Genomic DNA, 21,189 nt, shown 5'->3' with positions numbered 1-21,189 from the left:
GGACGCGGTGTCGCTGAAATGGAGCTGGGCACCGAATGGGGCAGCCGGGCTCAGGTGGTGCCGGCTACCACAGGGGCGCCTCACTCCGCTTGGCATCCCAGAGGAGACAGGGACACCCCAAGGCACCCCAGGGCGGTGGGCAAGGGGGCTCACAAGGGTGGTGAGAGGATTTCCATGCTTCATGGCTTAGTGGGGAGAAATTTGGCAAGGGGGTGCAGGATGAGTGCAGGGGGACCTCATCCCTGCCCTGTGTCTTAGTGCAAGCCCCATTTTTTTCTCAATTTTGAGCAAGCAGCGAGTGCTTTCCATATCACCTACAGACTTGTTCACACAAGTGTTTCACCCCAGCACGTGGCCGCACGCACCCTTGCCCAGCTCCGCAGTGGAACCTCCGCACCAGCAGCTCCCGCCTGGCTTCAGCTAAAACTCCCGGCAACGGCAGATAATAAAACTGAGGCAAACACTGCCCCGTGTGCGCACCCTGTTATCATTTACATTGTTTGGCTGTAATTGCATGGGAAGGCTTGCAAACAGGATAGACTCAGCCAGCTCCCACTCCAAGCCTCAAGGGGATTTTGCTCCACAACTAAATTATTTATCAAAACCAGCTTTCCCCTATTTTAATATTTTTCCATACTTGGGCAGGAAAATGCAGCTCCCCAGCCCACAAAATTCCCCTGCAGCCATGAGACTGACAGAAAAACTGAGCAGGACTGGCCTTGCTGCCATTGCCACCCGCGACGGCCGCAGCATCGTGTGCAGAGCCCGGGTGGGGAATGGGATGCAAAGCCCAGATCGGTTTGGCTCCTCTGCAAAACCTGCTGTCCTCAAAAAAAGCCACTCTGGCTCCAGCACCCTTGAGGACACACCAGCACCCTCTGAAGAGCCCTTCCTCCCCTCTGAGCCTCTCCACGAACTCCAAGGTGCCGGGAAACTGAGGAATTTAGCCGAACAAGAGCCTGTTTTCTCCCAGAATAAACTGTAGGAAAATAGATGACGATAAAGCACTCACCAGGACAGTGGGTCTCTGCTCCAGCGCTAACTGCGTCTCCTCTCCATCCCCATGCTACCCACTCGCCCTGCCCGCCAGCCACCCGCGTTATGAACAGCCTGGTAAACACAGCCCCTTGGTTATTACAAAGATGCCAAAACCTTACTACTTCTTGTTCCTTCCAGTTAATGTACCATAGCCGAGGATGAATTGCTATTACAAGGAACTAAAAATAAAAATGTTTCAGAGGCCGTAATTGGCTTGTCTTGTTGGGCTTTTTAAGGAGCCAAAGTACCAGTTCCAGGCTATTAGCCCTAAGGTTGTAGGAGAATGGTGTAAAATATTTCTTCATTAAAACCCTACCTTCTCCATAGAGGTGTTTTTCTTTAGGGTTTTTTCCCCCCTTTTTCTCCTTCATTTCTTTTTTAGTCTTTTCTTTTTTAAAAGATGTGTGTTATCAAATAAGCTTTAGTTAAAAGAAGGCTTCGAAAGCCCAGAGGTGATATAAATAGACAGGGCTCGGTGCAGCTGGAGAACCAGCCAGAGCCTTCACTCAACTATTCAGGTCATTTTTCTACAAAACTTACGTAATATTCCTCAGTCATATCTGTAATCTTGGGCCATTTATAATAATCAGCGCCAAACCTTGCAGCCCTTGGGGAGACAGTGCTCTGCGCCAACAAGCATCCATCCAGCCCACTGGTGTGGGACGGTGACCGTCACCACCACGAGCTGCAAACCCCCCACAAGGCAGCTCCCTGGGATGGGAAACATGGTTTTGGTTTTTTTTTTTCTTTTTGAGGCTTTTTGGTGCTACTTGGTTAATAAGAGCTTTAGTCACCACAATTACTCAATATCAGCAACAACCATGACAAAACCAAAACCATTTATTCAGCAAAACCACTACTTCCTTTGAAAGAAGTAGATGCTCTGCCAAGCGAGGACTCGGCACCTTGGCACCAGCCAGACTGATGAGGATGGTGACCAAGAAAACAACAATAATTTATGGTCATGACTTTAAAATTGGCTTTAAGTCTTGCCACTTGCAGAGTTTGAGCGATGGGAGCACCTTCGGGCTGCCCTCGCCACCCGCACGGAGCCGGGCACGGCTGTGACCCCTCTGCGACTACAGCTCGGAGCAGCACGGCATTAAAATAAATAACAATAATATCAATAATGATGACGACCAGTCTCTAGATAACACTGCGCAGCAGGGGAAGCTCAGCAGAAATATTACAACGGAGCCTTTTGCTCCTTGCTTTTGTGCAAGGAGAAGGATGACACGTTGCTTTGTGAAACAACAACCCAACGGGTATTTACTACTTTGGTTTTGTGATTTGAAGGTTGCTGCTAGAAGATGACTATTTCTGTTAGGTACAATTGCTATTTTTTGATAGTGTCTAGGCAATACCTTGTTAAAAAGGGCAAAACAACAGTTATTAATTACCCTAATTAACCCAATTCATAAGACACATTTGTGTGGCTGTCATGACAACTGCTTTGACTAACTTGCCAAGAATAGCTTAGCTGTCCATTCAAATAAATCCCTGATAATTACTAGTCTAGTTTACTGGGCTTCTGTGATAATAATAATTAGTGCTACTGGACAAAAGGTCGCGCTAAACAGTTTATGAATGATGCATTTCGCATGGTGATTACATGAGTCACGCAGCATCCAGCAAATGGACGCAGCCACATTTCCAATGTGGTGAGATGTGATTAGATGGAGCCTGTGGCTGCTCTGCCTGCGGACAGTACAGCGGGCTGAGAGGGAGAACTCATTAACATCGGAGAAGAAATAACCACGAAGAAGTCGGGTGAAGCTGGGATGGTCACTGACCCTCTTCCTTGACAGTTAGGGTGTCCATCCGTCTGTCTGTCCAGTCACCACAAGCCTGGAGATGGTACTGTACTTCTAAAGAAGGCACTGGTAGACACCAAAAGCTTCCAAGTCTGACTTGTCATGTGTTGCTGCCTCACCTCGCCACCTCATTTCCATCTCCATCAATGTCAGATAACCACAGTTCACCTCTCTGGTTGTGGCGTAATTCCCCATTATCAGGTTTCAAAATCAACGTCAAAAGGGTTGAAGGCAACGTGAGCCAGGGTGGGCAGCTCCAGCCCTCTCTGTCTCCATCTCTGCAGGCAGAAACCCTCCAACCCGCCATTTGGGCCTCCACACAACCAGCTGCAGGTTCAGCACATCCCATGGGTGCTGGTCGTCCTGCATGCAGTGGCATCGCCCAGCCCAGCATCGCCCAGCCCAGCATCGCCCAGCCCAGCTTTACCCAGCTCCCGAGCCTGCTCAGGCACAAAAAAGAAAGGGCTACATCACCCAGAGGCTTCCCGCGCTCCGGAACTGGGTACGCTTCCAATTCACCTTCACAATGGGAAAAACAGGCCCATCAAATACCATTTTTCCTTTGCTGATCTGTAGGATTCCCTCTGGCTGCACCTAGGCAGAGGTGAGGGGGGACAGGACCACAACGCCCCACCGTCAACACTGTAAAATCCTGCAAAACCCCAGGCAGAAAGGGCAGTGGGGCAAGGACAAAGGCAGCACACTCACGTTTAATACAGGGGACAGCTGTCAGCTCCATGGAAATCTATGAAATCACCCCATTTAGAATAAATTCTGATTAAATACCACATATGGTCCTTATTGTCCATCCCTTGTTACCTATCACAAGAGGCATCTGCATGTAAGCAGGATCTTAATCTGCAAATATTTGTCTGCTACAGCACTCTGCTCCCTCACCCCCACCTGAACTTGCAATTATTCTTATTGATTGACTTTAAGAGAGCACCACGCACATGCCTCAAGCCGAGCAAACAAGGGAGCAACGCCGGGTTCCGCTGTAATCATCACCGGGGCGAGCAATTGCCCTGTCACACATGGCAGGTTATGGCTTCAGACTGGAGGCAGCAAGGCCAGATGAACGCTTAAAATGTCGTTACAGTGTGAAAAGCGAGGATGTAGAAATGACACCTCCTTTCTCAACAAATCTGCCTCCGGAGCATCTCCCAGCTCTGCAGAGATTTCATCTTGTTAAGGCTAAGGAGGCAGTACAGCCCACAGAGGGTGGACAAGGGCTCGCATCTTCTTCATTTGCCAAAATAAGCTCCTGTGAGGACATCTTCGACCTGGGAGAAGATGGATTTGAGGTCCCGAGAAGGATTTCAGTGCTGAAGCCAGAGCCCAGGCTCACCAGCACATCACCCGCAACCCTGGCCCAAAGCACGTGCTAGAAGACAAGGTGCTTTTATCAGACCAACAAGGAGAAATTAGGGAAACCTGATGCTGAGCAGAACCTTCTCTAGTTTTCCCAAGTGAAGTTTGCAGCTCGGTTCAATATGTTAGTGCCTAATGAAGGTTTCCCCCATATTCTGCAGGGTATAATCATTCTACTCCTAATGAGCATGTGTTAATGGCATACTAATGCTGACAACAACTAAGTGCACAGAACAAGAGATTAATATATTCCAAAATTTCTCTCTTTTCCCCCCCCCCCCCCGAACAAAGGAATCCATCGTGCAGCTGAGTGAGCCCCAGCCCGGCAGGAGCCCGTGGCTCCCACCGCGATGCTGCCAGCTCTGGTCCACAAGCTCACCACAGGATGCTGAGCCCATATGGGACCATGGCTCTGGTCTCTCACTAACCCAGCCCCTGCAACAAATCGACATCCGGGATAGGATCTCAGCCCAAGCACGGTATTTCACCCCAGAGAGGGGACACATTCGCGGGGAAGCTGAACAAGAAAGCAGAGGAACTGCTTGCAAACGCCTGGAAAAAGATTTCACCGGGCACACAGGTTTGGATGCTGTTTCTAAGCCAACAGCCGTGTGGATTTGATTACTAAATGTCACCGAAGCTGGGTCCCTGCCAGAGCATCCAGATGTGAATCTGAATATGAAAAGTCCGGGAGGGAGCAGGTGACAGGAGTCGCAGGCCCGGGCACTGAGCCCCATCCCGGTGCTGGCATCCCAGCCCATCTGGGTTCGCGTGACCGAGTTTACATAAGCTCGCAGGCATGGAAAAGAACACACATAAAATGGGTGGTTTTCCTGCATTTTGTTTTTGTTTCTACAGTCTTTGCTTGTAAAAACAGCTCCCCAAAACCCCAACAGCTCCCCAAAAGCAGTATCAATCTGTGCTGCGGGCGTGCTGCCCACTGCCAGGGGCTGCGGGGAGGTGTGGAAGCCTAATTCCCTAATTGTCCGACTCCCATGTGCTCCCACCAGCACATACATTTAGATTTCCAGATCTATAATCAATGCTAGAATCAATAACAGGGAATTTAGCTACATTATAAAAACAGTAAAATCAGCCAATACTGAGAAATGACTATTGAGTCCTGTGTTTTCTGTACTCACTTAGTCTAATAATGGTGAATGATATTTTCCAAGTACATTATTCAGCAATAAAACCACCAAATTATTTGATCTCTTTCTAACCTTTATGATTCTAAGCACTCTTTTTGACCCAGATTGAATGAAGCAACATCTGCAGAGCCTTTCACAAAATTGTACTCGGCATGCACTATTGTAAGTCCGCTGCCAAAGATAAATGTTATTATTTTAAAGCCATCATCCTCCTAATAGATGAGCAAACGCACTGCATTAGCGTAGCCTGCAGAGCTCAAGCACGGGTGAGAAAATGCCAGAGGGTTTTCGCTTAATGGAATTTTACATACCTGACTTAGGATGGGTTAATGCAATCCACCAACACGGGAATTTTAAAACCTGCCCTGTGGCATACACCTGCCGTTACAAATAACAGGATAATCCAACAAGCTTCAGATCCCCGTGAGAACCAGGAAGGATTCACATCCAGATCTCCAGTGGCCAACAGGGTGTCAAGACGAGGACCCCATCTACACGGCTCCCATGCACAGAAACCTACACTACTTATGCCAAACCTACCTGATTTACTGGGTGTCAGGAGGCGGAGTGGCAGGGGGTACCTGCAGGGTGCTGAGGTTTCTATCAGAGGATGCACGAAGTCCGATACCTGCCATGCACATCTGTCTGCTGCGGCATCCGCAGCCACTACACACACCTTCGCCAACCTAATGAAAGCTCTCCGTAATTCCGTGTTAAACAGGGAGTCACGTCGAGGCTAAGTACTAATCACTTGTCCAGCTGACAGAAGCCATTACTTCACTCCAAATTTAGTCTAGAAACTAGAGGGAGACACTGAAGCAACGAAGCTGTGGTCTCTTCTCTGGCAAAACCTCCAAGGGGTGCCAGGGGCAAGCTCTGCCTCAGCAGGGACAGGGAAATCGGGAGCCACCTACAGCCCCTATGTCCCTTTGCTGAGCCCTGGGTGATAATCTCCTGGGGATAGTGGGGACCAGGACCATGGGGCACCCCAGTAGACAATCCTGCAAGGGTAGCACTGCCTGCAGAGCACCCCATCCATTGCTAATTCAGAGCACGCTCTAATTTACATTATAATTACACTTATAAGTACACAGATTACAACTATTTATGCTACAAATAAGACCATCCTGTATTTTAATTAACAGAGAATGATTGGAACTCAACTTCTAGCCTCTACGGGGAGCAATACCTAATCACTTATTGAAGCGAGGCCATGCCCAGCCCTGCAGGCAGCCTGGCAGGGATGGGCGAGCGGGCAGGGTGTCCCCAAATCTGAGCCCTCACATGGGGGCAAAAGCCACCGTCAGAGGGGTGAGAGGTCCCCAGGAGAGATGGAGGGTTCATCGCTGGAGAACCCACAACCTGTGCTAGGGAAAAGCCCCTGCAGATGGAGGTGGGCAGGGGAGGAAGGGCAGGCAGGGCTCTGCCATTGCCGTAATGGGAATTTAGGAAAGATCCAAGCAGGACACCCTCGGTGAGGGCAGGAGCCCAGGGACCTGGGAGGAGCCCACAGGAGGGACTTTTGGGAGGTGGCAGCTGGAAGATACGGCTCTTCTGAGCAGATGTGCATAAGGTTGTTCAAAGGCGACCTGCACTTGGCCTTAACGATGCCTTTGCATCCAGTGTGTGCTTTATGCAAAGTAAAAGACAGGGAGAAACCACAGAGTTCAAATCGCTCAATACAACAGGAGCTAATTTGGAAACTACTACAAGGAAGGCCATAAATAGTGTGTGAGACAACCCTTTTGATGTAATTAAAAAAAAAAAAGTCCTAAAAATCCTTCCTAATTTAAGGAAAAATTCTTGTCTGCCATGTAAATATAGTTGCAGGAGCTGTTTGCTGTTTCTATAGACTTGACAAGTAAGACGGGCATCAGAAATAAAATATGCACCAGAAATTCAAATTTACTAAAAGGAAAACAAGACAAGCCTCTCTACTTTCAGTAAAAGTGAGCCATAAAACCCAAACTAATCGCATAAAAACAAATTATATATATCTAGTTATATAGTTATATGCCATATTGTATATTTATTTACATAACTGGGTACAACATGTAACATTCTATATACACTTTTTATATGCTTATAAAAATATTGTGTATATTATCACATATAGTATATAACATGTAATATACAGTATGTAATATATAACTATATAATCATTGTGTCATTATATATAGGTCTTGCCATCAAAGGAGAGGGGTTTTACTGTAAATACAGCGTGGCTACTGCCACCACATCCAACAACAGCCCTAATTCCTCCATGGACCCTTGCAGCAAACCCCCTTGGTCCCACCCTGCCAGGACCCCACTAGGGGCTGGAAAACCCTTGGAAAACCCAAAGAGGTGCTGGGATGGTGTCACAACCCGGTATCACCCATCCAAAAGCCAAACAGTGTTGAACTACAGGCTCATCTAAGAACCAGCCCAGCGAGCGTGGCCATCGGTGAGAGACGTGGTTAAACGTGAACAGGAGGTGACGCATTTAGCTCTGTTGCAAGGTATTCAAAAGAATTTTTCCAAACAGAGAGCTTGGAGCAGTTACGTCAGGAGATGTGTAATGTGGTCCAGCTGACCTTGGAATGAAATAAAAAGCTGCTGATTTCCATCGTGTCAGCCTCTGACACTCAGAGAGGTCAGGGAATGTGCAGCGATACACAAAATGCTTTGGGAGGAGTTAAGCCGAGGGATTTGCTGGATGGGACTTGTGATTTCAGGACAGATTTTGGAGTGAGTAGGGAGAACACCTAGGGAGGTTTGGGGTTCCAGTCGCTACCTAAAGCTGGAAGCATCGCTCCTCTTTGGCTGCCTCACAGAGAATAAAAGCTGCGGGTAGCTCCCGGACAGGGATGCAGGGGCAGGGAGATGCAGGGCACTGATGGGAGCCCTGACCTGTGCTTACCCATCGCTGTGCATCGCAGGCACAAAAAGTGCTGAGTTACAGTGACCTCCCAAGGAGAAAACAAGACTGGCAACGCTCACTGCAAAATCAGCCTTCCGACTAGTCGAACATCATCGCTGATAATGCTTTAATTATTATCTCTGCTGAAAATAAGCCTTATTTCAACAGCCTGGCATGCCTCAGCACCACAAACTTTCTCTGGGTTGGAAATTATCTCCTTTTCTCCTTTTTTTTTCCCTGCTCTATACACAGTATTACTCAGAAGCAAGCCAAATCCCTTCCAATTATGTATCCTGACGTTTCCCTAGCGTTACACTAAAGCAAGGCCCTTCACTTCTAAATGGCATGGTTTATAACGAATTGTCTGTTATACCAGACAGAAACTGATTTCCTCAAACCCAGCATATTAAAGTGAGTACATTCATTCTGGTTGTAACACACAAAATGTGATTATAACAGACACTTTGGGGGCTTTTTAAGGCTAGTGGAGAAGAGGAGGATAAGCTGGAGGGGAAGAAAGAATTGACAAGTAGAGAAATGACAGAGAAAGAGGAACAGCCATGCTGATTTCATTTCTTACAAAACAAAAATCTTTGTGTGTTGTAGAAATGTGCTTTAGTTAACACCGCCAGATAGCCAGAGCAGAAACTGCTGGAGCTGCCTGAAACGAAAATTGCTCTATTGTGCTTAGAAAACCATTTCCTACAGCAAGGAGAAGGCTTTCCAGGTAGTAAAAAGCATATCTGAAACCACCAGGGCCCTATCCTGCAACTGTTGCTCACTCAAATAATCCCCGCTGCCACAAGGAGCCCAAACGAAATCAGTGTGAGTGAGGATTACGCAGGAGTGTATCAAGGTTGGGGGATTAGACCAGGATTATCACTAAAACCAGTAATTCCCCATCTTACTGATGGTGGCCACCAGCTCAGGAGGCAGCCGATCATCACAGCCACGATCCCCCCCAGGGCCGGACCCAGGTCTGGGAGCCGTCGGGCTCTCCTGAATCGCCACATTAATTCCAGCTTTGGACGTCCAGCCTCTCAAACAAGGCTTGCCCGCTCCCATTTCACACCTCCTCACCCCTTCCACGCTGGGTCCTGCCAGGGACCGGCCACCACCACAGCCCCGGGTGAGACCATGGGGCAGAAGAAGCCGCCATGCCCCAGGGGATGCTCCCTGTCCTGGGGCAGCACGTGATGCTTCAGCACCGTTTCCAAAAGCACTGCAGATTTTGGATGTAAAACCACCTCTGAAAACACGGATGCAGCCATTACATGCAAATTGCTGTCTTTTAAAACCACAAAGTAAAAATTCAGGCATGTGTTACCCAAGGGTGGCTGCTCTACATGCAAGTCGTGTCCCAGGGATCCTAAAAGGCTCAGCATTCAGACCGGTTTCCACACCACCCCAATGCAATGTGCATTTTTATCAAGGAAGCTGCCTAATGGCTCCTATTAATTTTGATTTTTAATCTCCTGGTGCAACTTCCAGTAATACACATGCAAAAACTGACAGCAAGCCCTTTCGGTTTCAAAGCTGACTTCTCCTCCAGCTCAGCAGGAAGAAATAAAAAGCCCTGGGCAGAAGCAAAGCCTCTGACCGGCAATGCCCTCGCAGCTCCAACATGTCCCACTCTCCCTCCTGCAAAACAAGTCGAAACGCTAACGGGGGCCAAGCCTCCCGCTGTCAGCCACGTTCACCAGAGCCACTCGCAAACGCTTTTTGCCATCACTGCCTACAGACATGAGGATGCTAAAAGGCCACAGGCAGGGATCCTGGAGAGGTACCCCAGCACCCAATGGACCACTGAACCCCAGCGGGGCCAGGAACCCCCCAGGATGTCCCCTGCCACCTCCTGATGCTCTCTTGGCAGCCATGCCCTGGCACAGGCAGAGCCGGCAGCTGAGCCCAGCCCCCGCTGGAAGGGAAAAGCTTTCCAAGGATTGTCTCAAACTTTTTTTTGCATCCTCACAGTGGGGTTGCAGCCCCGGCAGATGCCACCGTTTAATCCTTTCTGGATCAGCAGGGAAAGGTGGGGAGCACCAACGAACCCAATTACTGACGAACCCAATTACCGCCAGCACGGCACTGCTGACCTGCCGCCGAGGAAACGGCTCCTGAAGCTCCGCAAACAACCCGTCCTCAGGGACTTTTATTTCAGCGTTCCTGACTGTTAAAGTAAATGAGCCTCACATTAAAGACCAGCTACACATCAAGCCAATGCAAACCCACCGCTGCTAGGACAGCACGTGTCTGCAGAGGCAATCGCTTACTCCCAGCCACAACCATCATACGCTAAGTGACACCGCCAGCGACATGTTTACCTCCAGATTTTATCTTTTATCAACTGATGCTTTGCCTTCCCATCAGGAAAAGTCACTCCTAGGTGGAGCAGCAGCGATATGTCCCCAATGCTGACACCTCGTAAAGGCTCCCAGGGGAAACACCAGCCTTGTCACTGGAGGCGATTCAAACCAGCCCAGACAAAGTCCTGCTGGATGCACTGCAGGGAACGGTTTGGCTCTGGAAACTCCAGACTTGGGTAGGAATGTAATTTATTAAATCCTCATCACCTGGAGCTGTACCAATAGCACGCTTTACAAGCTTATCATCACACCAACAGCACCTGCTAAGGTAGCGACAGCTACGGTGGCTACAAGGCTGTGACGCTCCTCTGTGGAGTCTCTGTGTCACCCAGGGCTGTCACTCCGGTCACTGCTGAGCCTCCTAACCCTCAAGATTTTTAGGAGCCAGTTGAGCCCACACCACCAGTGGGACAACTTCCCTTGCAACAGCTGGAAGCATTACAGAGATGCTCTCTGCCAAAAAAAAAAAGTTCCCACCCTAAATCAAACTTCCAAGACACTTCCCTTTGGGATTTCTCCTCCCTGTGCCCTGGCCCTGCCATTTTGTCCTAAAGCATCCTCAGGGAGCGAGCAGACCCCTGCCAGGACATGCTGCTATCTCCCTGAGCACCCACCCGAGAGATGCTGGTCCCTGAGCAGGACTGGAGAGCCCTCGGCTGCCCTCCTGCGTGCTCTCAGGGCTGCTGGAGGACACATTTTAAGCTGACAGTCCATGGCACTCGTTCCAAGAGATATTTCTTCAGGCGAGGCACCAGCTCTTCGTAGTGCATCCCACCTGCACAAGCAATGGGGAAACGGGGCAAGCTGGAGGTATGGGGAGAAGCAACAAGCGTCCCAGCTCCCTCACAGTAGGATGCACAAGGCAGTGGGGTCTTTGGGGAGCCCATTCCGCTGGAGCCCAGGCTAACTGCTGTGTCAGGGAGGAAAGCGGGCAGCGCTGCCTTCCGCCTGCAGCTGCCTGTTAACTTCAATCAGCTGAGATATGATGCTCCCCACGGTCCTTCCCTCCCCTCCGGCACCACAGACCTCCCGCTGCCAGCACGCACTTCTGGCTAACGCCGATGTGTGATGGATTTTACGACTGAACTTTGCCTGTGTCAGTGAATCACAGGCTGACAGGGTGCTCCACTGCTCAGTGCCCTCAGCAAGGCACCAGCCAGAGATGCACTCAAGACCCTTCTCCAAAGGACAAAGCTCCAGGAAGGCTGAGAATTCTTCAAGGACCACTGTCCCCTGCATCCCAACAGCTTTGGTCACCCACGGCCTTGGGATGCACCCCCTAGGCAACTGGGCAGCCTGAGCCCCAGCTGGTACTCAGCAAAGAGCTCAGGCAAACCTGAGCATCGATGGGGATCTGTCAGTATGGGATGGGTGGTGTTTCCCACCCTCAGCCTGCTCGGCCACAGCACAAGGAGCAGGTGGCTTATGCAGCAGCTCTTCTGCTTTATTTGACCAGAAACAGGCTTAACCCAAACTGCTCGGATGCAAAGTCCCAGCCTCTCCCCATCATGACATTTGGGAGTAGCAGAGCCCACTCAGCTCTATGGCTGGATACATGTGAGTAGAATATATGAGTTCTTATACTCATGCCATTCCCATTCAGTTATTGCTAAGAAACTCTATTACAGCTTTTATACCAACACCAGAAGTTAAATTTAGCTTCAATTCTCTGGACCAGCACTGGGTCGCCCCTGCTGGAAAAGGCAACGCTGTACGGCGAGGAATCAGCACACCCCAGGGCAGGAGGGGCTTGGAACACAGGTTGGGGAGAAGAGCCAAGCGCCCGCAACCTGCCACAGAGATCCCAACTATCCCTTCCCAACCGTTAGGTCACTAAAAGCTGCGCCTCTGCTTTGAGTGACCAGCATTTGGGCTGGGAGCACCCCAAAACTGGGCTAACGCCAGTACGTGATCTCTCGGGAGCTGGGTCTATAGCCTTAGCGGAGGTTAAACACCAGGGTTCAGTGAGTGTTTTGCCAATACAAATGCAGCAGGATCGGGCCCGCCGGCACCAGCCCTCTCCAGCAGCCCTACAGACTCTCGCAGAGCCGGGCTCTGCTCTTCACAGCGCAAGTATAAATCTGAAGCAGCTCCAGTGTCTTCAGCAGCATCATTTTGCATTTACACCACCACACTGAACACAAAACAGAGCAAGCCATAAATATTTCAGCTGCTTTTTCAGCTTTGTTATTCTCTTCAAAGCAGGAAACATGACAAACCTTTGATTGTTTTGCTTAATACCAAACAATAATTCAAAGCGAGACAAACAAGCAACATTAAATGATGCCTGTGATGTACAGGAAAGCCGATGAATTAGAAGAACCTGATGAGGATGGCGTGGATCGGAGCGGCCCCTTTCCCTGCCTTTGGCAGGTTCCGCACATCCCTCCCACACGGGCGGGTGTCCCAGCCCTGCATGGCGAGGGGACAGCACCGGGACAGGCGGTCACACCATGGCACCCTGTGCTGCCTGTGTCCCCCGCACAACCCACTGCCTCCAGAGCAACAGCCACCAACACCACTTTCAACAACCTCTTAGCAAAACTCTGATGAAGGCAACAAGTGTCTCTTCCCTCGAGCACCACCACGCTCAAAATCCACTTTGCAAAACAGCCACATCCAGCCTCCCAGCAGCACAGAGAGAGCCTGGCCTGGCCCGGTAGCGGCGGCATCCCTGCCTGGGCACTTCTGGGGGTCTCTGCGGTGTCTGGGGGTGAAACATCCACCCATGACCACATCGGGGCTGCCCCAGGACCCACAAGCCTGTCCTCCATCGCTCCCTCGCCCCGGGGTGTCACACACACGGAAACCACCGCTGCGTGTTCGCTCGGCGTCCCGTGTCGGCACCAATAACACCAACAGACCCACACGCCGTGGTCCACGAGCCAGCCCGTTAGGAATGCCCCGGGGGCGCGGGCTGCCCGCCCGCACTCACCTCCGGCAGCGGCATCCCGTTGATGATGAGGTCGGGCTGCTGGGGGCTCTGCCCCGTGAAGGTGTGATGGTAGATGTGGTTGGAGCCGGCGTTCCTGTTGTTCTGGCTCTCCACGTTGAGGAAGGTGCTTTCGGAGCGGCGGCAGCCCAGCGGCAGGGTCTGCTGGTGGTAGTCGAAGTAGTTGAGGGATGAAGTCAGAGAGGAGCAGCTCACAACGTTCATTTTATCCGTCTCTTCCACGTCCCGCGGTACCAGGCGGATATCATTCTTGCTGATTTTCTTTTTCTTGCTTGATTTCTTTTGATGCCCGTAGGAGTATTCTGCAATTCTGGGGGATAGAAGGAAAATGAATAGCTGAGAGCATTTCGAACCCTGCCCCGCTAAATACACATGCAGAAACCCAGAGGGCTTGGCCCCCATCTCCATGTGGGCTTCTTAGTCATGCACATTACGTCATGATTTGGGTCTGGTGGCACAACACGGTCTTTAGCTTATTTTCATATGTATTAAGTTTTCAAGTCGAATATGAAAAATAATCGGAAGGGAGAATGTCTCTGTTATTTTCTAGTGTTTGTAATTGCTGATATTAGTTACTAGGAGTAAAGTCCAGCCTGCAGAAGAGAAAAATGAGGATGTTAAAATACATTAACTGAAAAGGGTACCTGCATTCATTTCCATGCATAATAAGGATTTTAAATGTGGTTTAATTTGGTCCCCTAATGAAAATTCAGAATGAAGAGCAGATTTTTTTCCTAGTTCATTTTCCACAGCAGTAAATAAAGCAGACCCAGAAGCAGTCCGAGCTGGCAAGCTCTATTCTCTCACATTCCAAAGGCTGTTTGTTTATTAATGCTTTATCCAAGTTGCTGGTGTTTTGACTATCTCCTGATAATACCTGATAACACAAAATCTTTTCTCCAACCGCATCCTATTCCTCCCTCACCCCTTGACATGCACATCCCCTTCTACTGGGAAATGTATTTGCCTTCTAGAAACTGGAGAACAACAACTGTGTTTTGCAAAGAGAAATGATCCTTTTTGACCTTTTTTTTTCTTTTTTTTTACTGCAAGCTTGTTTTTCTCTGCTTTTCTTTTCCTCTTTGCTTCCCACCTGTCAAAAGAATCAACTGACGAAGTGCCTTGTTTGTCTTCTGCAAAAACACCGGAGGAAAAAAGTTACGGTAAAACACCACCCAAGCAAATAATAACAAATATGACTGCACCTTGCATTCACTGGGTGAGCTCTGCTCAGAGTGACTGTGACTCCTCTTTCCATGGGGAGCAACACAGCCCCAGCCAATGCCCCACAGACAAATCTGTGCGTGCTCAGTGCTGGGCAGCTCCCAGGAAAGCACATCAAATGCTGCCCACAGTCAGAAATACACAATTGAAAGTCAGGACTTTGCTGCTCTTCTTGTTATGATAACAGCATTAAAAGAAAGAAAGAAAGAAAATCCAATAGCTGCAACAGAAATAATGGGATGAATAAATAATACAGTTTATCTAGAAAGGCAAATATTGGACAAATATTCTTGTTCCAGAAAGCTAATTGCCTGAGCATGAAAATGCCACCAAGCCGAACAGCTCTCATATAACCTTATGTGCCTCATAAATTAACACATTTTATGAAGCCTCTCCAGCAGCTGTTGTGAAGAACCTCTAAAATAAGGCACTGGCAAAGGCTAAGGGCACATACCCAGCACGGGGAGAGGGTGCCCCACAGCCACGGCCACAGCTGAGCCTACCTGGTGCTCCTCCACCTCTGCAGCTGATTTCTCCTGCTCAGAGGCACCCTGATAACGGCCCAAGCATCCCCCTGAGCATGCAAATAAATCAGGGGAAGGCAGGGATTTCTGTTGTGCCAACAATCTATATGCTGCTGACTCGTCTAACAATGCTTGATGAAGCTTTAATTGTTTTGTTTACCTAAATGTTTAAGTTTGGCAATGCAAGAGCCCAATTATTTCCTGCAGGCATTCATTTTGCTGTCCTTTCTCTATTGACCAATTATTTAATTAAACTGCACTTCATTAATCCCTAAGCCATCACAGTAAACCCAGGGCTTATACATATGTGAGAAGCTGTTAGGGGCACCACCACAATGTGATTTTTATCCATTCATGTCTTATTCTCATTTAATGGGCCGAGCTGGCAAGAAATCTGCTATATTAGCTTTCACTTGAAGCTAGACATCCCATAATACAACACAGACCAACCTTTATTTGCAGATTTTTCCCCCCATCGAGCAAAAAGGCTTATAAATGGAGTTTACGCTGTGAAAACGCACTGTAAAAACCAAACCATCCGGCATTATTTCTGCGTAAATAAAACTTTAAAGACCGCACATCCCCCTGCGCCGCAGAATCGCCGGGGGCCAGCGTGCGTTTCCAAGGTAGAGCGAAATTAATTTCCATCCTTCCCCTCTGAAACGACTCGGTGCTGAAGGAATGGAGAAGTCATGGCTATTTCACTAGTAACAGGATTAAACCATTTATGAGGCATTGCAGCTGCTCTTTTATGGCATCTGATTGATATTCATGTGTGGTTAGCATTTGTCTCCTAACTTGTGTAACACAGAGAATAGTAAAAGAGAGACAATAATCGCTGGGCTGTTACATATTCAGGGGACTGGATTTCCCCTATCAGCCTTTCAGCGGCCCCGGGCGCGGGGCTGACCTCCCCTCCGGCATTTCGGACCCGGGAACACGCATCCACGCCAGGGCAAAAAATAACGCAGCGCTGCAAAAATCCTCCCTCGCCCCATCGCTCCCAGCCCAAGCGGCTGCTGGAGCGGCGCATCGGGGGGAAACCGGGTGATTTTCAACCACTATTTTATCCGCTTGGCCCCATCACCAGCCATGGCGAGGAGCCGCATCGGGTGCACAATGGCTCTTTTGAACGGCGAGCGAGGGCTTACGGATGCCACCGCGGCCGCTCGCCCCGTCTGCTGCGGTGGGCTGGGGGGGCTTTTCCCCCCTCGCAAGGCCGGGGAGCCGTGCTGGGGATGGGGGTGCTGCCCAGGGGAACCAGCCACGCCGCTGCAAAACTGTTCTCCCCCCCTTCCTGCAACTGAGCGCGTAAAATTGGGGATGCTGCTGCAACAGATTGTCAAGCTACACAATTAAGTCAATTCGCTACTCAGCACAGATTTCTGTGCTTCTCCCAGAGAATAATTTTTTTAAAGCTTTGCAGGAAATTTCCTCAGAGGGATGCAAACCTCACTTCTGTTCCAAAAGCAAATTTAACACCACCCCACCACCCTTCCCCCGACAAGTATACAGCAGCAAATTGAAAAGTTACTGTGACTGCAAAAATCAAAGCAGACCCAGCAGGTGCACAGAAACAAAGATGTCTTTACCTGCAGTTGTAGGTCCTGATTTCCTTGTTATCCCTTTTGCACTTGACTGCCACGAAGATCATGGTGACAAAAAGAATGGCTGCGATAGACCCCAGGGCAATAATGAAAATCAGGGAGAGGTTAACAGATCCTATGGACTCCTGGGCATCCAGGGCTGGAGACAGGTATATCAAAATCAAGGCAGAAGCTGAGAGAGATGTTTTTCCATGGTCATGAGCCACCACAATCAGCTCGTAGGCTGTCTTTGCGTTCTCCCCAAAGGCTCTGGTGGTCCTTATCTCTCCATTGACCTGGTCTATCTCAAAAAATCCTCTGTCTCCTTCCACCATTTCATAGGAAAGTCTGCCATTTTCACCCTCATCATAGTCATCTGCCTTGACCACCGTCACCAAGTAGCCGACCCCCGCGTTCCTGGGGATGTACACCTCTGCAGTCCCATTGACCAGTGGTGGGGCTGTGATCACAGGGGTGTTGTCATTGACATCCAGGATGATCACCCTGACAGTGGCATTGCTCTGCAGTGAGGGATTACCCCCGTCTTTTGCCAAGACCTTAAACTCAAAGGCCTTCGTCTGTTCATGATTGAAGGACCTCAAAGCATAGATATCTCCAGAGTTGGGGTTGATGGAGACGTAGGTGAAGACAGGCATGTCCCTGACTTGAGAGGGCACAATCTGGTAGGAGACGCTGCCATTGAGGCCCAGGTCAGGGTCCCTGGCTGAGACTGAGAGGAGATAGGCCCCTGGGGTGTTGTTCTCCTGCACGATGACCTGGTAATAAGGCTTAGAGAAGTGAGGATGGTTGTCATTCTCATCAGTGATCTTGACAGTGAAAGACTTAGTGGCCTGCAGGGAGGGGACACCATTGTCCCTGGCCTGGATGGTGAGGTTGTACTGGTCCCTCTGCTCCCGGTCCAGCCTCCCATCCACCAGGATGGTAGAGAAGCTCTCGTACTCCTGGAGCCGGAAAGGCACGTTGCCCAGGAGCTTGCACTGCACCCGCCCGTTGGCCCCAGAGTCACGGTCTGAGACCCTCACCAGGGCGATGACGTAGCCCGGCGGGGCGTTCTCGCTCACCTCCACCAGCTCACTGTTGACAGAGAGCAGGTTGATGAGGGGAGGGTTGTCGTTGGCATCCTGGACACTGATGGTCACTTTGCAATGGGCAGGGATGGAGTTAGGCCCCAAGTCCTTGGCCTGCACGTCCAGCTCGTAGACGTGACCCTCCTCATAGTCAATGGCACCGCTCACTGTGATGAGGCCACTCTGGGGGTCGATCTGGAAGAGCTCCCGGGCCCGCTCGGAGACGTAGCTGTGGAAGGAGTAGAGGACCTGGCCATTGGTGCCCTCGTCCGGGTCAGAGGCATTGAGGCGGATCACTGGCGTTCCCGGTGGAGCGTTTTCAGGCACGCTGACAGTGTAGGCCGGCTCCTCAAAGAGCGGGTTGTTGTCATTGGAGTCGATGACGCGGATGCTGAGCTCCACCGTGCCAAAGTTGGGCGGGTCACCACCATCCAGCGCCGTGATCACGTAGCTGTAGTGAGACTGGGTCTCACGGTCCAGGCTCTTCTCCACCACTAGCTCGGCAAAGCGGGACCCATCGCCTCGAGTCTTGGTCTCCAGTCCGAAGAGGTCGTTGGGGGTGATCTCATAGCTCTGTACACCAAAGCTACCCGAGTCCGGGTCATAGGCACTCTCCAGCGGCACCCGGGTGCCAGGGCTGGCCGTCTCTGAGATTTCCAGCTCGATCTGGTCAGTGGGGAAGCTGGGTGCATTGTCGTTGAGGTCCTTGATCTCCAACTTGATCACGCAGATCTCCATGGAGCTGGACATCACCTCCAGCGAGATGACACACTTGGGGCTCTGCCGGCACAGCAAGTCCCGGTCGATCTTCTGTTTGGTCACCAGCAGCCCAGACCCGGGGCTGATGTCCACCAGGTGGGGGGCCGAGTTGGAGACCACCCGGAAGGCGGTGGGCTGCCGGGGGTCCAGCACAAAACCGGCGTCCCGGGCGTCCTTGGCGACGTTGGCGATCACCGTGCCGGCCCGCTGCTCCTCCTCCACCGAGTACTTGAGGTTGACGAGGGCCCCGGCGCCGGCCCACAGCAAGGCGGCCCCCAGCAGCGCCGGGAGAGCCCCCATCGCCGCCACTGCCCCCACCGGCCACCGGCCGCGCCCCGACGGCCGCCGGCCGCCCGTCTCAGCGGCCCGCCGCCCTCATGCGGGCAGCGCCCGCCAGGCTGCCCCGGCGACGGCGGGCGAGTGCGGGCACCAGAGCCGCGGTCCCCCGCGCCCACGCCGCCCGCTCAGGTGCTCCGAGCCGCCGGCGCCGCGCATGGGCCGGGCATGGCGTGCGGGACCAGGAGCTGAAGCGGGATGCTGAGCCAAGAGGTGCCGTGCTGTGCCGAGCCGAGCTGTGCCGAGCCGAGCTGTGCCGAGCCGAGCCCGCTCCCGCCGGCGCTCGCTGCGGCGGCCGCACGCCACTGCCCGCAGTCCGGAGCGCCGGCGGGCGGCGCGGCGGCGGACGGTGCGGGGGCGGGCGACCGTGAGTAGCGCCCAATAGGCGCTCGGGGGCGGGGCCGGCGCGCAGTGCCGCTGCCAATGGGGTCGCGCTGAGACGCGCTCCCGGCCGGCGGGGCGGGGCCGGGGCGGGGCCCGCGGAGCGGCGCGGCCGGGAGCCGGAGCGGGGCGCGGAGCCGCGCGGGGTGGCTGCTGCGTGCCGGGAGCCCGTTGCCTCGCAGCGCCGAGCCCGGCTCGGTGTCCGGGAGCTGTGGGCTCACCGGCGCTTTGGGCCGCCACGGCAGCCGCTGTGTGGCCGCGGTCACCGGCGGTTCCTTCTTCAGCGCCGCGGGCGCGCAGAGAGCGGCGGAGGGTCCCTGCGGACACCGGGGTGGGTGCCGGCGGGGCCGGGTACGGGGCTCAGGCCCGCGCAGTCGGTTTCCTTCTGGGGCAGGAGTCAGCTTGCCCCGTTCCGGCTTTACCGCACCTCACCCTGCCGGGCAGGGTCTTCCGAGATCCGGCGTGGGACCCGGGACCGCAGATTCGCCCGGGCGGTTCCAGCCGCAGCAGCACTGACTGCTCACTACTAGTTATTGGGAAAAGCACCGTAATACCGTATTATCTTAAAAATGAAACAAAACTTCCATTGTCCGTGTGCCGGTGCCTTACCTCGGCTCTCCAGCGCACGGCACTCACGTTTCCGTGGTCTAATTACGGGGGGCACTGGGAAGATGTCAGCATGCCTGGGGCACGTGGGCGGTGCTGCCCTCGGCGGGTTCCGGCATGCGGTGCTCAGTTTGGAGCCTTTCAGCTACAAACTCCCAGATTAAAAAAGGGGCCGGGTGCCGGCGCGTCCCTGCGGCAAACCGCCCCGGGAGCCCGCCGATCGATAGCGGCGAGCCGGCGCCGCGGCGAGGAACGCAGCGGGACGAGCTACCCGGCCGGAGCTGCCGCGGCACAGGCCCCCAGCTGACGCCTCGGCGCTGCAGCCGTCCCGCGGGCACAGCCCGAGCACCCCCGCGGCGGCGGCTCCGGCCCCCCGCCCGGCCCCGGCCGCGCCGTCTGGCCCCGCGGCTTCCCAGGCACAACGGCGCCATCTAGTGGCCGCCGCGGGCGGCGCGGAGCGGCGGGGACCGGTCGAACCGCGCACGGCGCAGCCGGGAACCCGCCCGGCCCTGGGAGGGCCCCCTGCCTGGGCGGCTCCGGAGCGGCACGGCAGCCGGCTGGTTGGGCCCGGGACACCACCCCATCTAGAGACACCACCCCCCGGGACCGCATCCATCCACCGACACCGCCCCCCTGGACACAACCCGTCGGGACACAATCCCCTGCGACATCTGTCCAGGGACACCACTCCCTCCAGGGACGTCATGCCCCAGGACACCCGAGGAGATCCCTCCCTTCTCCCCGGGAGTCCTGGGTGGGACGCGGGGTCCCTCCCCTCCTGATCGTCGTGTCCCGGAGGAGCGGGAGCACAAGGCAGCGGAGAGAAGAGCCTTTGCTCGGCATTTCTTCCCCTCCCCGGGAAACAGTGGCATGGGTCACCGCGACCCGCGGGGGAGTAGGGCTGGGACGTGGGGAGGCGACAGGTGGGGACGGTGCGAGTGGGCAAACCTTCTGCTCCCGCCTTCGCGAAGTCTTCCTTGGAAAAATTAATTCTGATGACTTGAACTGTGCCATGTGGATTGAAAACCTGGCTGAAGGATCATAAACAAAGGGTAATTAGAAACAGGGGGAGGTGTTTATGGGGTACTGC

General features: G+C 52.6%; 1 protein-coding gene across 2 annotated transcripts in view; it reads right to left on the bottom strand.

Moving 5' to 3' along the window:
• The window catches only part of PCDH19 (protocadherin 19), a 58,767-nt gene extending 39,653 nt beyond the window's left edge, over positions 1 to 19,114 (bottom strand). For both annotated transcript variants that reach the window (XM_082061621.1, XM_082061622.1), the window contains exons 1-2: positions 16,936 to 19,114; positions 13,578 to 13,905 (exon numbers count right to left, since the gene is read on the bottom strand). In XM_082061621.1, coding sequence (XP_081917747.1) covers positions 13,578 to 13,905; positions 16,936 to 19,076 — 2,469 coding nt within the window. In that variant the 5' untranslated portion in view covers positions 19,077 to 19,114. The remainder of the gene's footprint in view (positions 1 to 13,577; positions 13,906 to 16,935) is intronic.
• Positions 19,115 to 21,189: the final 2,075 nt, after the last annotated feature.

The sequence above is a fragment of the Streptopelia decaocto genome, assembly GCF_964273445.1.
Source record: "Streptopelia decaocto genome assembly, chromosome: 10".
Classification (NCBI taxonomy): Eukaryota; Metazoa; Chordata; class Aves; order Columbiformes; family Columbidae; genus Streptopelia; species Streptopelia decaocto.
The sequence above is the reverse complement of the archived record's forward strand: the minus strand, read 5'-3'. Positions and strand labels throughout refer to the sequence as shown.